This window comes from Geotrypetes seraphini, chromosome 3, assembly GCF_902459505.1.
Source record: "Geotrypetes seraphini chromosome 3, aGeoSer1.1, whole genome shotgun sequence".
Classification (NCBI taxonomy): domain Eukaryota; kingdom Metazoa; phylum Chordata; class Amphibia; order Gymnophiona; family Dermophiidae; genus Geotrypetes; species Geotrypetes seraphini.
Window position 1 is genome coordinate 197,516,852 of NC_047086.1, and position 19,640 is coordinate 197,536,491.

The 19,640-nt window shown below is 44.4% G+C and overlaps 1 protein-coding gene across 1 annotated transcript; it reads right to left on the reverse strand.

The window, feature by feature from the left end:
* Nucleotides 1-562: 562 nt before the first annotated feature.
* KRT18 (keratin 18) lies at nt 563-17,680 on the reverse strand. Its single transcript, XM_033937253.1, has 7 exons — nt 17,161-17,680; nt 12,277-12,359; nt 10,693-10,849; nt 10,198-10,362; nt 9,100-9,225; nt 5,780-6,003; nt 563-1,230 (listed from the first exon to the last, which is right to left on the reverse strand). Exons 1-7 carry the CDS (start codon nt 17,575-17,577, stop codon nt 1,095-1,097), a joined length of 1,308 nt encoding a protein of 435 aa, XP_033793144.1. The 5' UTR covers nt 17,578-17,680; the 3' UTR covers nt 563-1,094.
* Between the last annotated feature and the right edge of the window lie 1,960 nt (nt 17,681-19,640).

Consider the following 19,640-nt stretch of genomic DNA (forward strand, 5'->3'; position numbering starts at 1 on the left):
ATCTGAGGCATACCATCATGTTATTGATTACAGTTTCACAGCTTTAAAGGAGTAGCCATACAGTGTTTATTTCTGATGGTAGTGGTTCTTTTCATATATAATTTTAATTATAACATGGGACAGAGAGCTGAAGTGATGGTTCTGCAAGGCCAGTGGTTTCAAACTAGCAGCCAGGGGGGGGCCACATGCGGCCCGCCAGGTACTATTTTGAGGCCCTCGGTATGTTTATCATAATCACAAAAGTAAAATAAAACAGTTTCTTGATCATATCTCTTTAGCTATAAATTACAATATTATTATTAAGACTTAGCCAAAAGGAAAGATTTATAAACTATAAAAAGTTTTACCTCATGCAAAATTGTCATTTCTTTAATAAGACATTAACTATTTTTTCTGAGGCCCTCCAAGTACCTACAAATCCAAAATGTGGCCCTGCAAAGGGTTTGAGTTTGAGACCACTGTGCACGGCGGGAAACTAGCAAGCACTGTACATAATGGATTGCCTTCCTTTTGTCCATCCTTCCCAATAAGCAAATAATTTAAAGAAAGATTTGAGACAGAATTCTACACAAGGTCTTTATTGATGTCAACAGGGACTAAACTTAAAAAAAAAAGCAACCATTGGGCTATCAGCAAACCATATGAAGGGCAGTGCTAGAAAAGGGCACCCTATAGTTAAGTGCCATTTGCGTGTGTAAACAGAGAGAAAACTGGCACTTACCACGCCTAAGAGGCAGTGAATCGACATAGCGCTGCTCTGTAAGGGTGGGCGTAAGTGACATGGCTTACAAATGCAAGGGGTAGAGAATGGGCGGGAGTGGCATGGGCAGGGTTGCCATTTATGCACACTGCTTACAGAATACAGTAATTTGCGTGTGCCCTTGCCCTGCAGTTGCGTCAGGTCTATGGGTAGGATAACTGCAGGCACCTAAAGGCTAGGCATGCTGATAACAGATCACACTACGGTTCTAGAACGGAATCCAGGTTTCCAGATGCTGTTCTAGAATTAGGCTGTCGCGGAGGCGCACGTCTCTAGAATGACCTCCAAAGTGACATCTATGGGATCCAGTATCTGCTGTGTTTGTCGGATGGTATTAAGATTTAATAACATGGGTATCGTTGCTCTCAGAGACCACCTTGCCATCTACGACTCTCTGTGTGGTGGTAATGACCTTCTTCACCATTTGTGTCGCGTTGCTGCTGCTCTTGTCAATCAGGGCATCTTGAAGGCTGTGGGGAAAGAGGATCAAATGGGCCTTAATGTTAGGAGTCAGGCCAATGACAGAAACAACCAGCCCCTGCACAGTACAGGGAGACAAGACTGCCTGAATTTTAGAGGGGTAAAGAGGGCTTTCTTCTACTGCAGAACAGAGAATCAGTAGATGTTGGAGAATCAATAGATGTAAGGCAATCCCATCCCAGCACTTAAAGTTTAGACTGTAAGCTCTGCGGAAACAGAGAAACACCTTAATGTACCTGGATGTAACTCATCTCAATCTCCTCCTGAAAAAGATCTAAACTAAATTTAAATAAGGGGGAAAGTTATCAAGGTGCAGTAAAAGACAAGCTTTTACTTCACCTTGATTTAGCATGAGAGTCAGTGAACTGTGGTGTAACAGTCTTGCCGGTTGCTGACTACCCTAATAAGTGAATAGCACTGCTTGTAAGCCACCACTCAATCAAAGAATATCAGTTCTCAAAGTTTCAGCAGATCGCATCTTACAGGGGCCGTCAAAATTTCTCCTCCAACCCAATCAAGCACCCAGTCTAACCTTCCTACCATCCACCCCATCACATCACAAAGCCCCCCCTCACTATTTTGTTGATGCTCCAGTGGTCAGCACGCAGGAGCAATCCCTAGTTGCTCCCACTCTAGCAGGCATGGAGGGGCATTTTTGATAGTGCTTCTAAGTCTGACTTTGGATGTATCCTGCAAGATGTCCAAATATCGGGGTGGGGAAACATCCATTTTTGAAACTGCTAGAGGTCCACATTTTTAAAAAATGACATTTGGCCTTTAGTATGTCTTAACTTTTTTTGGCCATTTTCGAATACAAAAAGTCCATGTTCAAAATGTCCTTATCCAGTCCATTTAGATGTGGGAGGGTCCAACATAGTAATGGATTGGCCACATAGACATCCCAACAGAGCAGTGGGGCACCTTAGAGGGCACCGCTGTGAGCTTCATATAAAGGGTGTCAGATGCATATCTCACCATAACCCCCTTATAATTTATGGTGAGCCCCCAAAACCTACTATACCTATCTGTGTATCACCCCAAAAGCCCTTATGGCTGCAAGTGGCACCTATAAGCAGTATAGTAGGGTTTATGTTGGTTATGATGGGCTCATGCTTAATACCATAGATGTTGTAGTTAAGAGTGCCTTATGGGCCTGGGTCCTCTTCCTCTATGGTTCACAAGCCCACCCACCAGGTAATTCTACACACCTGATGATCTACTAGGCTTCCCCATTCCAGATGCTGCTATTCTAGAGCCAAGTATGTACCTTTCTATTCCGAATTTTGTGTGGTGGAAGGGGGTCAGTGAGCACTAGGGAAGTATGGGGGTGTCTTACCTTGATGCATGCGGTAGTCATCTGGTCAGTTTGAGCACCTTTGTGACACTTAGACATTTCTGAAACAGGTCTAGCTCCGAACATCTAAGTTCTGTCCAGGACATCTTGCAAAATGTTTGATTATCACTTCAAGATGTCAAGTCTAACCTGCCCTTATGAATGCCCAAAACCCACCCATAAAATGCCTCCACCATGCCTATCTCGAGCTCTGGATGCACAGAGGCTGAGACATCTCTCTAGAAGTACAGAAACATGGTTTTGATTATTGGCACTTGGACGTCCTGGCAATTAGGATGTGCAAGTGCCGATCTAGGATGCTTTTTTTTTTTTTAAATTATGAGCCTCACTGTGTTCAACATGGCATCCCTCATATGGAAACATGACCCCTAGGGGTAGTAGCAGGAAACTACTGCTAGGGGCAATATTTTAAAGATAGCGCTGGCCAAGGCAGGAGTGACAGGGAATTGCCTCTGCCCAATGACTACTGGACCACCAACAAAACCAATGATAAACCCTTTGGAAGAGTGGCCTTGATCGGGGGGGGGGGGTGAGGGGGTGTGTGGATCTGGAATTAGCACCGAGGCTTCTTTAAGTTCTAGCTGGGAAATCAGGCCACAGCTTTGAGACGACCCCCCCCTGCTCCTGTCATGATCAAATAAAACAGGGGTTATTTTGCTCTGATTTTCTGCATCTGGTGTACACTGCAAGTCATGTTCTAGTATTCACATAACAATGAGCTACTTTCTGTGCATTTGCATGTTTTGTATCTCATTACCAGGGCTGTGGAATAGGAGTTGGAAGCAATTTTGTTTGGAGTTGGTAAAAATATACCAGCTTTGGCTCTAGCATCAAAATAACAACTTACAATATTATAATACAGTGGTGCCTCGCATAACGGACGCCTCGCACAGCGAACGCTGCGCACAACGAACTTTATGTCTTGATCCGTACAACGAACTTCGTTTCACACAACGAAGTCGCCCGAGCTGCATCCTTCCGCGCAGGCACTGGCTTAACTGCCCTCTCTCCGCCTGGCTCCCTCTTGCCCCCCCGACTCCCCGACACGATCGGGGCAAAAAGGAGCCCAAGCCCTCTTGCCCCGCCGATTCCCCAACTCCCCACACAATATCGGGCCAGGAGGGAGCCCAAGTCCTCCTGGCCACGGCGACCCCTAACCCCACCCTGCACTACATTACGGGCAGGAGGGATCCCAGGCCCTCCTGCCCTCGACGCAAACCCCCCTCCCCCCAACGACCCCCCCCCCCAAGAACCTCCGACCGCCCCCCCAGCCGACCCGCGACCCCCCTGGCCGACCCCCACCCCCCTTCCCCGTACCTTTCTGTAGTTGGCCGGACAGACGGGAGCCAAACCCGCCTGTCCGGCAGGCAGCCAACGACGGAATGAGGCCGGATTGGCCCATCCGTCCCAAAGCTCCGCCTACTGGTGGGGCCTAAGGCGCCTGGGCCAATCAGAATAGGCCCGGGAGCCTTAGGTCCCTCCTGGGGGCGGGGCCTGAGGCACATGGGCCCAACCCGACCATGTGCCTCAGGCCCTGCCCCCAGGAGGGACCTAAGGCTCCCGGGCCTATTCTGATTGGCCCAGGCGCCTTAGGCCCCACCAGTAGGCGGAGCTTTGGGACGGATGGGCCAATCCGGCCTCATTCCGTCGTTGGCTGCCTGCCGGACAGGCGGGTTTGGCTCCCGTCTGTCCGGCCAACTACAGAAAGGTACGGGGAAGGGGGGTGGGGGGGTCGTGGGGGTCGGCCAGGGGGGTCGCGGATTGGCTGGGGGGGCGGTCGGAGGTTCTTGGGGGGGGCGGTCGTTGGGGGGAGGGGGGTTTGCGTCGAGGGCAGGAGGGCCTGGGATCCCTCCTGCCCGTAATGTAGTGCGGGGTGGGGTTAGGGGGTTGCCGTGGCCAGGAGGATTTAGGCTCCCTCCTGGCCCGAACAACTAGGGGGGGGGGGGTCGCCAGGGCCAGGAGGACTTACCGTAAGCACCGTAAGGAGGTAAAGAAGGAGATGTTAGGGCATGTAAAGTAAGGGCATGTAAACAGTACCCGGCGTATAAGACGACCCCCGACTTTGGGGAGGATTTTAAGGTACTGAAAAGTCGTCTTATACGCCGGCAAATACGGTATGTTTTTAGATGTATCTAAATAAAAATAATAACAAAAAATTTATCTTTTTTTATGTCATCTTAGCATATTTTATGCTACAGAACGAATTATTTTTTTTAACATGTATTGTTATGGGAAAACGCGTTTCACATAACGAACTTTTCGCATAACAAACTTGCTCCTGGAACCAATTAAGTTCGTTGTGTGAGGCACCACTGTATATGGTAAATGTATCATTTGATACTAATATCTCTCTCTATATAGACACACAGAGATAGATACTGTATATATAGAGAGAGATATTAGTATCAAAAGATACATTTACCTTATATTATAATATTGTAAGTTTTTATTTTGACGCTAGAGAAATCTATCTAACTCTCTATATCAGGGGTGTCAAAGTCCCTCCTTGAGGGCCGCAAACCAGTTGAGTTTTCAGGATTTCCCCAATGAATATGCATGAGATCTATTTGCATGCACTGCTTTCATTGTATGCTAATAGATCTCATGCATATTCATTGGGGAAAACCCGACTGAATTGCGGCCCTCGAGGAGGGACTTGACACCCCTGCTCTATATACAGTATCTATCTCTGTGTGTGTGGGGAGACAGGGCCAGGACAAATGTCGGAAAGTTCTGCTTCACACAGCGAGTGGTGAATGCCTGGAACGCTCTCCCGGAAGAGGTTGTGGAGGAAACCATCATTCCAGGATTTAAGGGCAAGTTGGATGCATATCTTCTTGAAAAACACATTGAGTAACTAAGGTATTCGCCAGGGTAGACCTGGCTGGACCTCCACGTGTGCGGATCGCCGGACTAGATGGACCCATGGTCTGATCCGGTGCTGGCATTTCTTATGTTCTTATGTTATATATAGATAGATAGGTAGATTTCTCTGTATAACCATAGAGCTGGGAGAGAACATTCAGTAGCAGGGAAAGCTATTATACAGCCAAGATAATAAGATCAACTACCATCCAGCCCCTAGAAGCTGAGTTTGGTATTCCCATATTAGTTCACTATGGCCACCCTGCTCCTAACTCAAAATAGAGCATTTCTTGGTCTAGATAGGGCTTGCAAATACTCACTTAAAATCATCACCACCATCCAACAGTCGTTGATAAGTACCAATTTCTGCCTCCAGTATCATCTTAATGTTGAATAGGGCCTCGTAGTCCTGAGCCTGGCGCTGGCAGTCGCTGCGGATTTGTGCCAGTTCTGCTTCTCTTTGGAGGATGATGCCATTGATGTGATCTACATCCAAGGCATAACGAGCCTCTGTGTCCCTCAGAGTGTCCTCTAGGTTAGCTTTCTACAGAGAGAGCAGCAGAAATGAACAAATGAGCTCAATGCAACATTAGCAGGGTTGAGGCCCTCAGATGGTGGCTCAGGGGCATGGCTTAATTTCTAGAACAAAAGGAAGTAGATCTGTGAAGGGGAGTGGGGGAGACTGGACACAGGCAGACCAGAGAAAGGACCAACAGGAGAGGCTGGATTTGAGAGAAGAGTGACTGTTTCCTGAACCAAAGCTCATTCGCTCTTCCTGAAAAAGCCCACACCCCTGCTACTCTGAAGTCTGAAAAGAAGTGGTGGAATGTTCCAGGCTGTTTCTCCAGAATTAAGCCTTGATCAGGTGAACAGAAAGATCTAATCTAACCAAATCTTTGGTTTATATACCGGGTCATCTCTCGTCAGAGCTCGACTCAGTTTAAAATAGAAGACTAGAATGAACATAAAAGGTAAGGAATAAAGCAAAGTTTAAAATTAGAAATTTATCATAAAAAGTTCTTGCATTGTTATTCGTTAGTGGACTCTGCAGGAAATTTTTTAGATATTCTGAAAATAGCAAGGTTTTTTTAAGATGCTGGAGTATAATATTATATAGCACATGCGATTCACAATCTGAACTAAATTCAAAATTTTCAAGAAGTGTTAGTTCTGCAATACAGAAATATTAAGGTACAAAGATTACAATTTTAAAAAGATTTTGAATAAACTTGTGGCTATCTCAGTTTATTTTGCCTATTGGTAGAAACAATTACTCGTAGCTTAGCAGGGCTTTAAAAAGGTTTGGACACTTTCCTAAAAGTCTATAGGCTATTATTAAGATGAACTTGGGAAAATCCACTGCTATTTCTAGGATAAGCAGAATAAAATCTATTTTATTTTTTTGGTATATTGGTAGATACTTAGACATGAATTTTGCCACTTGATGGACCTTCAGTCTGATCCATTTTGGCAATGCTTATGATCTTATAGGAGTATCAGGAATGCTGCTATATTTCTTGAAAGCAAATGGAAAACTCTTCTGAGTCTAGTAATAGTTAGTGTATTTTTTTAACCGCCCACTGCAACATTTAAAGATTATGTAGAAATTCATTGCCATCAGCCAGGCCGCGAATAGCACTGAATATCTGGGTACAATGGTGAGTGCCACTACGATCCAGAATAGCAGAAACACTGAACCTGATATCTGGGGAAGCGTAGGACAGTCTTTTTGCTGTCTTAAAATTAGCGAGACAGTTATCCTGAAAGCACTCTAAAGATTGCCACTCTCCAAAGAAAATTGGCACACTGCCTCACCTTTGTGGATAGTGCTGTAGCAGTCTAGATTATTGTCATTGGCAATTATCTGCATAGTGCTGCTGAAAATTCACAAAGTGTTGCATAAGGCTAGCATCTTTCAATATCCTGCCCTCTTCTAGTTTTACTTGTTATCCCCTAAGGCAGTGGTTCCCAACCCTGTCCTGGAGGACCACCAGGCCAATCGGGTTTTCAGGATCGCCCTAATGAATATGCATGGATCAGATTTGCATACATATCACTTCCATTATATGCAAATCTCTCTTATGCATATTCATTAGGGCTAGCCTGAAAACCCGATTGGCCTGGTGGTCCTCCAGAACAGGGTTGGGAACCACTGCCCTAAGGCATGGGTAGACAATTCCGGTCCACTAGAGCCGGAGCCAGGTCAGGTTTTCAGGATTTACATGCACTGCCTCCTTGAGATGCAAATCTATCTCATGCATATTTATTGTGGATATCCTGAAAACCTGACCTGGCTCCAGCTCTCAAGGACCGGAATTGCCTACCCCTGCCCTAAGGGTTAGCAGATATCTGGGGAAACACAGATATGTCCTCTTTTTAGTGCACTGTCCAGGTGCCCGGGGGGAATTTCCAAAACCTGGCAGTTTGTCCAGGTTTTGGAAGGCCCCGAGCTTGGAGTTGCGTCTGGAGGGCTCCTGAGCATGCACAGGTGACATCATCACATTGCATCCATGCATGTTTGGAGGCCCTCCAGGCGTGGCCCCAAGCACAGGAAAGAAAAGACGAAGTACGTGTGGGGGCAGGTCACGTGTCATTTTTTTTAACCGATGAAATCTGGTAACTCTATTACCACTATTCTCTCTAAGCTGAATGGGAGTTCTCCATCTACAGGCCTGCCAGTAGGGGGTGCTGTTTTGCTATCATGTTTTCAATAGTGAGGGAGAGGCAAGCTCTGCAGGACTCCAGTGAACGTATCTGTCCCAAGTTTAAAAACACAATATTGAAGCACCACCCTCTAGTGGTAGCAATGCTGTTGGAGGCCACCCAGTCAGCTTAGACTCAGGGAGCAGTGCCTGTTACATTGAGTATCTGAAGGAAGTCAAATTGATCAAGAAATATTCTTAGACAAATACTATAGAGAGTATCTTGTGCACTTGATTGTGTTCATTGGCCCATTACACTATGGCCAGTCTTGTCCCTGTAAGAACATCTTCCTAATTCCAAGTGGCCATGGCTTGTGTAAGTAAATGATCTAAGAGCACTTTACTTTGAGATTTACCAATCTTATTGTTAGTAGCTCCAGCAACATGAACAAGACTGGAGGCTACAAGGCATGGCACCTCTTCTTTGCAGTGCCTTCTTTATGGAATGTATTGCTCCTTCTTCAATAATTAAAAAAATAAAAATAAAAATTCAGGGCTTGTCTTAAACCCACCTGTTTTCTCTTGCTTTTAACAGTCTGTAGGTGGCTAAATTGGGGTGGGGGGCTGTGCCTGAATTCTCTCACAGTTATTTTTACGTGATTTTGTTTTGTGTTTCTTCTTTCCTTTTGCTGTTAATTTGATGCAGTTATTTTCATTCTATGTTTTGAATCTAAACTGGTTTGATTTTTGGCATGAAAGGTGGTATAGTAAACCACGATAAAGAAACAAAAAACATAAACTCATCCCTGAGGTAAGGATAATAATAACAGAAATAATATCCGTCTATCATGTGGCTACTTTCACTTGTACAATGAGGTAATGGGAAATCATTTTCACACTTTCCTCTCACTCTATTATCCTTTTTTCAGTGTGTGCGAGCATTGGGGCGTGTCAACGTCTAGCACAGAAAGAGCAGAGGAATGGCACCGCAGCCTTACCAGGTTCCGCAGTGAGTCCAGCTCGATCTCCAGGGACTGCACTGTGCGATGAAGGTCAGTGACACTCGTTCTGGCAGACTGAAGAGATTCTGTGTCTTGTGTGACCTGGACTGTGTAGTCGTCCACCTAGAGACAGAGATGGAAGGGTGTTGGTGGAGAGAAAGAGAAAAAAGACTTTGCAGCATTTAATATGTTATCAAATACAACATTCTTATCATACAGCTTGGCTGTGTTGACTTAATAAAGAAAAAGGTTTACCAACTGCCATAGAGACTATCCATCAGCTTTACCTGTTACATCCTCAATAAAGAGGGGTTGAGATTTTATCACGCATCCCCTGATATAGTGGCAATGGATAGGAGGAATCTTATAGCACAAATACAGGCCTTGCAGCCACATTTCTTCCTCTCTTAGGGTCTGCAGAGCTACAACACTGGAGAAACACCATTCTGATTTTAGCGACCAATGTTCAACACTAACAGCATGCAAATTATATGGATGCTGTTGGTTTTCAGCATTGGTCACTACGAGGGTTGAAGCTTCCTGGGGTATGCCCAAAGGAATAAAATAAAACTGGTGGTCCAGCAGAACCCCCCAACCCCCTCCAAAGCCACCCCAACACATTATCCCTGGTAGTCTGGTGGTCCGGTGGCAGGGCTAGGCCTCAGCTCAGCGATCCTCCTCTACTCCCCTTATGTGCTGAAACCTCCCCCAGATCCCCTGTGTGTGTCAGGATCCCACTTGTGTGTTGGGACCCTCCAAACCCCCATATCTTTCTTGAAGGAAACAATAGCAGAAGGGATGCATACTCCATCTTGCCTCAGGGCCTGCCTTTTCAAAATGGTGGCATCCTGCCCAGTGCATTCTGGGATGTACTGGGAGGGGCCTAAACACCCCTCAGATATTAACACCAACCTTGTATGGAGAGCAGATTCTGGTGAACTATGCCAACTGACTATTCTTTCAGGGGGGAAAAATACATCCTATAAATTCTGTGATCCTACCTTTGGCAAAATTTGCTTGAGCAATCTTTGATGACTCACTGCTATCTGTGCTGGCTTGAGAAATAAGCAGTGAATGTGTTCTGCTGCCTTTTACCTTCGTCCGGTACCATTTCTCTGCATCTTCTTTGTTCTTTTGTATCAGAGTTTCATACTGTGCTCGAATGTTAGCCATGATCTTGCCCAAGTCATGTGTTTTGGGGGCATCCACTTCCACCGTCAGCCCAGAGTTGGCAATTTGAGCCTGTAGACCATTCACCTCCTACCAAAGCAGAAGACACCAAGAATCATATTATTGCCTAGAGAGGAGAGAATGAGAGCAAATTGTGGAACTGCAGTTGACGTCTTAAAGAGTCTCTAGGTATAGCAAGCAGAGAACACAGATGGCAAGTAAGTTAAAGAAAAGTCTGAACTCTTTCCCATCTTAGTATGGAGATAACTGAATTTATCATTAACAGTTTAAGAAGTTGGTTAACTAGTCATTTGCCTGGATTGATAAAGTTAAAATGCACAGAGGCAGAAGGATAGATCAGACTCCTTGAGGCTTTTGCCAGTGTTTTTGTTTTTTTAGCCACCATAAAATATTTCTTACATCCTCATGGTTTTTCTTGAGGAAGATGAGCTCCTCCTTTAGGGACTCAATCTCATTCTCCAGATTCATCCGGTTCAAGTTTGTATCGTCGATCACCTTCCGGAGCCCAGCTATGTCCATGTCCACTGACATGCGGATGGCCTGTTCAGCCTCAAACCTGTGCCAAACAGAAGGGTTAGAGACCAGGAGAAGGCTACAGCAACCAGGACATGATCAACAAGACAGAGGTAGTTGTATTTCAGACAGCTTACTATCAGCAACCTTCACAGAAACAGGTCCTTTTAAGGATGCTGGCCTTTAAGTTTCCCTTCCCTATCTTTCTTCCCTTTTATTATTTTCTGTCCAAATATTGTAGATCTTCCCCTTTTTACCTTTCGCTCCTGTTCCAGTCTGTGTGATTCATGTTTATCTGAATATTTTATGTATCCCCATTTGTTTTAAATATGTAAATTGCCTTGAAGCCTGATTAGGCAGTATACCAATCTTTTAATAAACTTGTAAACTTGTTTCTGAAGGAAAATCCTACAAGTTCATGGATTAAAGTAATATAAGTATAATAACATAAAGATGTGATGTACTGAGTAGGACCAAAGGTCCATCAAGCTCAGCATCCTTTTTCCAAAAATACCCAATCCAGGTCACAAATACCCAGGAGGATCCCAAAGAGGACATCATCCATTCTTGCTCATACCTAGAGAAAAGTGGTGACTTCCTCAAGCCTACATGCTGTATATTGGTTTGTAGACTTTTCCTCCAAAACTTTCTAATTGCTTTTTAAACTCAGTATGTTAATAGCTTTCACCACATCTTCTGGTGAAAAAAATTCATAAAACTGTGCTCTGAAGGAACAAATATTTTCTTCGATGTGTTTCAAAATTGCTACCTTTGAGTTTCATGGGGTATCCCCTGAAATGCTAAATAACCTCGATGTTTCTCTCCTCAACCATCTAACCTTTTTAGCCCTTTGTTGTAGGGAGCTGATCCATCATTTATCATTTTGATCACCCTTGTCTCAATTTTTCCACTATATCTACTAGGCCCACAAATCCTCCAGAAGGGATTCAGATGGAGGCAGAGTAAAGTCACTTTCTGTTGGAGTGGGATCCCTTATAAAAAAAAAATCTGAACAGCTAAAGGAACACCTTTGTAGGGAAGAGACAGACCTCTGCCTTGTAATATGTGTTTTCTTTTTTTTTTAATCTTTATTGATTTTCAATCTTTGACAGTGCAATACAATTAATTGAACATAAAATACTGCATAAAAACGCACTATTAACTACACAAGTAATACATAAAACAATCATTTTCTCCCATCCTCCTCCCAATTATTAATACAATAAGATATATGATGTGATTACAATATTATAATTAAGTAATTTAAATCCTCAAAACACATTTCCCTCCCCCCATCCTGGATGTGTAAGGAAATCTAAGAAAAGGAAAGATACATGACCCTTTTTGCGAGGTAACAAATGTATTCAATGGGCTCCACACTTTATTAAATGAACTACTAAACCCCATACATTTGTAGGGAAAAGACAGACCCCTGCCTTGTAACATGTGTTTTCTGTGCAGGAAACTTACTTGACTCTAAAGTCGTCAGCAGCCAGGCGAGCATTATCAATCTGCAGCACCAATTGGGCATTCTCTATCGTGTTATTGTAGATCTACATGGGAGAAAGATATGAGCAGCTTAGCATGGTGTTTTCTATAGGAGTATCTATGGGAAGGCGCTTATCATACATTGCGATGATGTGTATACTGAGGCCATGCACAGTGGTCTGAATGGCTCATTCCCCCCCTCCCAATTTTAAAATCTTTTTATTGGTGAATTGTGTCTGGGGTACCTAGTCATCACCGACTTTGTAGAGTGCATGTTCCTTTAAACGCCTTCATTTTAGCCATCTGCTCTCCTAGCAACTACAATCTGCATTACCCAAGGTAAGGAACACCTGTGCTGTGCTAGGAAAGACAAACAACACCTGCATCGGGCAAACAATGGCGATTCAGGGAGTTGGCTGCGGTCCCAGGGATCACCTTACTGCCTCTGAATGGGTGGGGCGAGACTTCCGTTCCATACAGGTTTAATGCAGCTTAATGGCTGCTGGACAGAGAATGACAAGGGGGGCAAAAGTTTGTCCCCAAATTCAAATTCCATTCTAACCCCTGTCTCCGCAATAGTACAAAATCTCATTCATACAAAAAAAAAAAAGCGACTGATTGTTTTGCATCCAAAATGATGGGATTAATGCGGTGGAGTTTGAGCTACGGAGTAGGAATGGGGACAAATTTTGGCCCTGTATCATTCTCTACGTGGCTAGCCAGCATCGTTGTTTCTCCTAGCAGGCAGAGCAACCTTTATAAAGCCACTGCTGTTCAAACTTAGAAATGGTGTGTTTATAGTCAAAACGAGAGAGATTCTCTTCACATACAGCAGAACTCTTCTAAGGATGTCTGTAGGTCCAACATTTACCTCCCACCTCCCGTCTGATTGGTTTCCTAGTGCCGCTACAGGTTGTGTCTCTTTTTCACTGGTTTCTGCGATACTGACAAGACCAAATTTTAATGATATCAGAGAAGAGAGAGAGGCTTCTTTCCCCTCCCCTCTGGCCATTGTTTTACCAGACTAGTTTCAGACTCCTATCCCTTTCCTGAGGTTTAGAATCTGGCCTCTCTTCTTTTCCAGTAAATCTAGGTATGTGCACAAGGCAAAAAGCAACATTCCCTTTACTCAAGTTTCAAGTTTATCAAAGTTTTGATTTGAATGCAATATCAAGTAATTTCAATGCGTATAACAATAATAGTTTAGGGGGACAAATAAAAAAACCATTTAGAACAATAAACGTACAATCTTATCCATAATTATTTAAAGATACATAAGGAATATAAGGATAAACTATATTTGTTTAAAAATAAAAAAGAAAAACATTTAGGGAAGAACAACATCAGGAGGGGTATTAAAAGATTTTTGGTGAAACTTGGTCTAAAAGTAATTGGGGTTTTTTAAAAAAAATAAAAAAAAGACTTGATCTAAATGAGAACAGAAAAACTCGAGAAAGAATGTCTTATCTGAAATAGCAGAGACACTTCAGCAAATATGCAACCTATCCCTAAAAACTGGAGAGATCCCGGAGGACTGGAAAATAGCTAATGTCACGCCCATCTTCAAGAAGGGTTCAAGGGGCGACCCGGGAAACTATAGGCCGGTGAGCCTCACATCGGTCCCGGGAAAGATGATGGAGGCGCTGATTAAGGACAGCATCTGTGATCATATCGAAAAAAATGGACAGCTAAGGTCGAGCCAGCATGGGTTCTGCAAGGGTAGGTCGTGCCTCACAAACTTGTTGTACTTCTTTGAGGGGGTAAATAGCCAGGTGGACAAAGGTGAACCCATAGACATAATTTACCTAGACTTCCAGAAAGCCTTCGATAAGGTACCACATGAGCGGTTGCTCAGGAAGCTATGGAATCACGGGGTGCGAGGGGAGGTCCACCGATGGATCAAAAACTGGCTGGCAGACAGGAAGCAGAGGGTTGGTGTAAAGGGCCACTACTCGGACTGGCAAGGGGTCACGAGCAGGGTTCCTCAAGGGTCAGTGCTGGGACCGCTCCTGTTTAACATATTCATTGATGACCTGGAGGCGGGAACAAAATGTGAGGTCATCAAATTCGCAGATGACACCAAACTATTCAGCAAGGTTGAAACCACGGTAGATTGCGAGGATCTCCAAAGGGATCTTACGACACTGGAAGAATGGGCGAAAAAGTGGCAAATGAGCTTCAACGTAGGGAAATGCAAGGTCATGCATATAGGGAGAAGGAACCCGATGTTCACTTACAAAATGGGGGGATCAATGCTAGGGGTCAGAGACCTGGGAGTGATGGTAGACATGACATTGAAGGCATCGGCACAGTGCGCCACAGCCTCAAGGAAAGCAAACCAAATGTTAGGTATCATTAAGAAGGGTATCTCGACCAGAACGAAGGAAGTCATCCTGCCACTGTACCGGGCTATGGTGCGCCCGCATCTGGAATACTGTGTACAGTATTGGTCACCGTACCTCAAAAAGGACATGGCAATGCTTGAGGGAGTCCAGAGAAGAGCAACTAAACTGATTAAGGGTATGGAAAACCTTACATACACTGACAGACTGAAGAAGCTGGGGCTGTTCTCCCTGGAAAAGCGGAGACTCAGAGGAGATATGATAGAGACCTTCAAGATCCTGAGGGGCATCGAAAAGGTTGACAAGGACAGATTTTTCAATTTGAAAGAAACCACAAGAACAAGGGGTCACTCGATGAAATTGAAGGGGGACAGGTTTAGAACAAACGCAAGGAAATTCTTTTTCACACAGAGGGTGGTGGACACATGGAACACCCTTCCGGAGGCCGTGATAGGAAATAGCACAGTACAGGGTTTCAAGGAAGACCTGGATAGGTTCCTGGAGGACAAAGGGATTGAGGGGTACAGATAAGAGCAGTGGAAGGTTTAGAGATTAGTGTAGAGGTAGGTATAAAATTAGTCAGGGACCGCTGCTCAGGCAATATGCCTGATGGGCCGCCGCGTGAGCGGACCGCTGGGCAGGATGGACCTCTGGTCTGCCCCGGCGGAGGCGACTACTTATGTACTTATGTACTTATCTAAGCTTGATATGCATCTTTATATAGATGGCTTTTTAGATTGCTTTTGAATTTTTCTATGGAAGTTTCAGCGCGCAGAAAGATAGGAAGTTTGTTCCAAAGCTGGGGTCCCAAGATACAGAAGGTTGTGGTTCTTCTAGTACCAATTACTTTCAATGATGGAATGGTCAGCAAATACTGATCAGCTGATCTAAGAGATCTAGCTGGGGAACATGGTATTAAATATCGATATAAGAATATAGGAGTATTGTTTTTCTGAATTTTGAATGTTAACAATGCGATTTTATATATTATTCTGTGTGAAATCGGTAGCCAGTGTGCTTCTTGCAAAAGAGGTGTGACATGATCGTATTTTTTAGAATTAGTAATAATTTTTATTGCTGTATTTTGTATGATTTGTAACCTTCGTATTTCTTTCTGTGTTATACCTTGGTATAGTGTGTTACAGTAGTCCAGCCTAGAGATTATCAAAGAATGGTTTCCTAATAAAGTAAACTCTCCATTTTCCAGAGGTTTTAATATGTAGGTGGAAACTTCAGTCTCTTCTCTCCTCCACCCCACTCTTTCTAGTGTATTTTGAGTAGAGGTACAGGGCCTTGATTTTTAAGCCCCTTCCTTTCTCCTTCCGGGGTATATCTGAGGATCCCTGGTTTTTTACCTCCTTGCTGTATTGATTCAGGTAAAGACATTACTTCTTTCCCTCCTCCCTCCCCCACTCCTTTGTTTCCCAGGCCCCTGATCACTCAAAAGGAAAATTGATGTCACAGTGGATTTCATATGGACAGACTTCTACTTTCTCATTCCCTTGCTCTTAGTTTCCTGGTCTTATGACCAAGAGGCAGAACTGACAAACATCCGTTTAACGCTCTCCTTCCCTATCTAGAACTAGAACTGTGCAGTCTGCCTCTTGAATTATCTGCTTTAGACTCATATCGCAGGGTCCCTTGCAGCTCTTTGGCCAGGGTGGCCCTCCTCCTGGGAAGATTATTATGTAATGTGTGCGCAACAAGAGCATTACAATGTAACTCCACCATTACAAGCTAAGCATAAAATATAATTGGCAAATAAAGTTACAATGTGCAAAAGCATTTACTGTTCCTCTCTGCTCACTATGGGCCAGACGCTTCCCCTCTGCATTTGTGTGTACAGGAGACAATATTTAGTACAGTACTGTATGTTTCAAATATGTGAGTTCTTATGTCTTCCAGTTTGCTGAAATTTTATGATGGGGATGTGATTCTAGGGTTATAACATAATCGCAAGACAGCAAATGCTGTTTGGGGAATGAAAAATTCTTCAAACCCAGCCTACGAGAAGCAGACAGGCATAACTGGATGTGCACTCCTCTGCATGTTGCTTGATCTGGTAGTTTGCCATAGAAAACTTTCCTGGTTTCCCCGCACTCTTCCCTTTCTAACTGGTATTTATTTGCCAAGGTCAAACTTATTTCTTCCTTCAAGGTTTTAGCAAGCACTCTGGCTCAGTGAATGCTCTCTGTAACCTACAAGCAGAAATTCAGTTTTCTGTCAAACTGGGAACTTATCTTTCTGCACAGAAGCCTCTAACTTCACTAAATTAGATCCGTGTAAGCCCTTTACTGACCTTGGGGGAACTATAGAGGGGACACAGATGAGGTAGAAAGACACACCCACACACCCTGCGTAATAAGATTTCTGCCATGAATCAGGCCCAAGGGAGTGAAACTGTGTCACCTGCAATGTGAAGGACTAGGCAATGCATAGAACAGAAAAGGCTGATATAGAAAAAAAGCTGATACAGGAGGCTGCAGAGAGGAAAGTAGAGATGGTGGAGGGTCATGTGGCGCACCTGTTTCCGCAGATCTTCTAGCGTTTTGAAATAGTGGCTCCAGTCTTTGGTACATGGTCCCTTCTTCTCCATGCATTCTCTGATCTGGCGTTCCAGCTGCTGGTTGGCAGACTCCAGGCTGCGCACTTTTTCCAAGTAAGAGGCCAAGCGGTCATTCAGATCCTGCATGGTCTCCTTCTCATTCTGGATCACGCCGGATCCCACAGCATTGAAGCTGAGGTTCGCACCATATCCAGCGCCAGCTCCCAAGCTGGAGCCCCTGGACACAGAGATCCTGGAGCCCCCAGCCCCTGCATGGACACTGGCTGCACTGCTGAAGGGGGCGAACCTCTGGGCAGTGACAATACTCTGGCTGGAGGCCAGGGGTCGGTAGCTGGTGCTGCTGCTGGTAGAGGAATACATAGATCTAAAACTCATTGTGCTGCTGTTCCTAGTGGAGAGAGGCTGAGGAAATGACAGAGGTGCCTGGCACAATAGATGGAGCTCCCACACTGCTACAGGATATAAACTTTTCCCCAGTAGCCAGCAGGTGGATTTATAGCCTAAAGAGAAGGAGGTGGGGGCTTAGCTGTTCCCAGTGCTCCACCTCCACCCAGCTTTGATCCCTGGCCCTGCCCCTTGGTGGATAACAGGAGAGGAGGGAAGAGAAAACAGTCCTTTACCCTCCTTCTCACTCTCTGAGCACAGAAAGAGCAGTGAGGTGATACATGAGGCAGGAAACTTAAAAACAGGACTGCTACTGAGTGAAGTAGGACTTGGTGTTCAAAGAATAAAGAAGGGGAAGGTGAAAGGAAAAGAGAGGTGGGGGTTAATGATTTTGAAAGTTAAATTATTTTAAGTGCAGTGTACTCAAAGCTAGTCAACAGCACATCAGTATTTATTAGTGAAGCTCTATGCAAATTACTGTTACCTGGGGCAATGTTAAGCAGATAACACAGGAAGCAGGAAGGGAAAAAGAAAGGAAGGAACTGGACAAAGCCTGACGGTGAAAAGATCCTGGAAAAAAATGTGGTTGGAGGAGAACTTAGATGAGTCTTTCACTCTTGGATTGTAAGAACATAAATAATCCCGTTGAAGGAAGATATTCTTTTAAAACAGCAAGCAGAGGCAGCTGTAGCTCTCAGCAGTTTTATACAGACAGTATGAGATCCCGCAGGAAATGGTGCAGGAGCACTGGGTATGGGGGGAGCTTGCAGTTCCATCTTTTTCCAGCAGGAGCTGCCATAAAGAAAAGTGAAAGCGTGTTGGTTTTGGTGGAGCTCACAACTCTTGGAATCCCAGCCTCTCTCAGCAGGAGATGCTGTAGGGCAGTGGTCTTAAACTCGCGGCCCGGGGACCACATGCAGCCCGCCAGGTACTATTTTGAGGCCCTGGGTATGTTTATCATAATCACAAAAGTAAAATAAAACAGTCTCTTTAGCTGTAAATTACAATATTATTATTAAGACTTAGCCAAAAGGAAAGATTTATAAACTATAAAGAGTTTTTCCTCATGCAAAATTGTCATTTCTTTAATAAGACATTATTTTTTCTGAGGCCCTCCAAGTACCTACAAATCCAAAATGTGGCCCTGCAAAGGGTTTGAGTTTGAAACCACTGCTATAAGGCATAATGCAGTATCACTGGCTATGGTGGAACTCACAGTTCTTGCAATTCCAGACTCTCCCAACAGGAGATGCTGCAGGGAACGGTGCAAAAATGCTGGCTGGAAGCTCACAGCTCCTGCAATCTAAACTTCTCCCAGCAAGACATACTGTTCGGCAAAGATGTCAAACTAATTTCAATGTTGAATCCATTGGAAAGAAGTGTACTGCACTTTAGGTGAGCCTTCTGATGTTAAGGTCAAAGGGAGCAGAGCACGGGACATATGCATATATTTGTGTATTAAATTACATACATTTAAATTTTACTTTACAATAAAATCTCTTTCTGACTTTTCTTTTGTGTCCAGTTAATTTATTCGGTCCTTTCTGTGTGGGAAAAGATTGTGGCAATCAGTACTTGGAACAAAAGAGGGAGACAGAGCATAGAGCAGGGATGATTTCATTGTATGCTAATAGATCTCATGCATATTCATTGAGGAAATCCTGAAAACCTGACTGGATTGCGGCCCTCAAGGAGAGACTTCGATACCCCTCGCATAGAGGAAGGGGAATGTGAAGGTGTCTTGAGATTGGGGGCAAATGTGGATCTCAAAGCAAGGAAACAGAGAAGGGATTTCAGATAGGAGGGGGCAGAGGAACAAGGGCTAGAAAGGAAAAGGAGAACAGGATATGAAGGAAATCAAGGGAGGTGAGAAAAGGTGACGGGGGGGGGGGGGCGTCGGAGTGGTGGTGAGAGGAGAAGGACGGTATCCTAGAACAAGTGGATATGAGACTTGGAGAGTGAGGTTCAATCAAATCATATCCCACAGCACCTCTGATACACACCCTGCAGTACCTCCAGTCCTTTCATTCACACTAGTGGTCTAATGCAGTGAT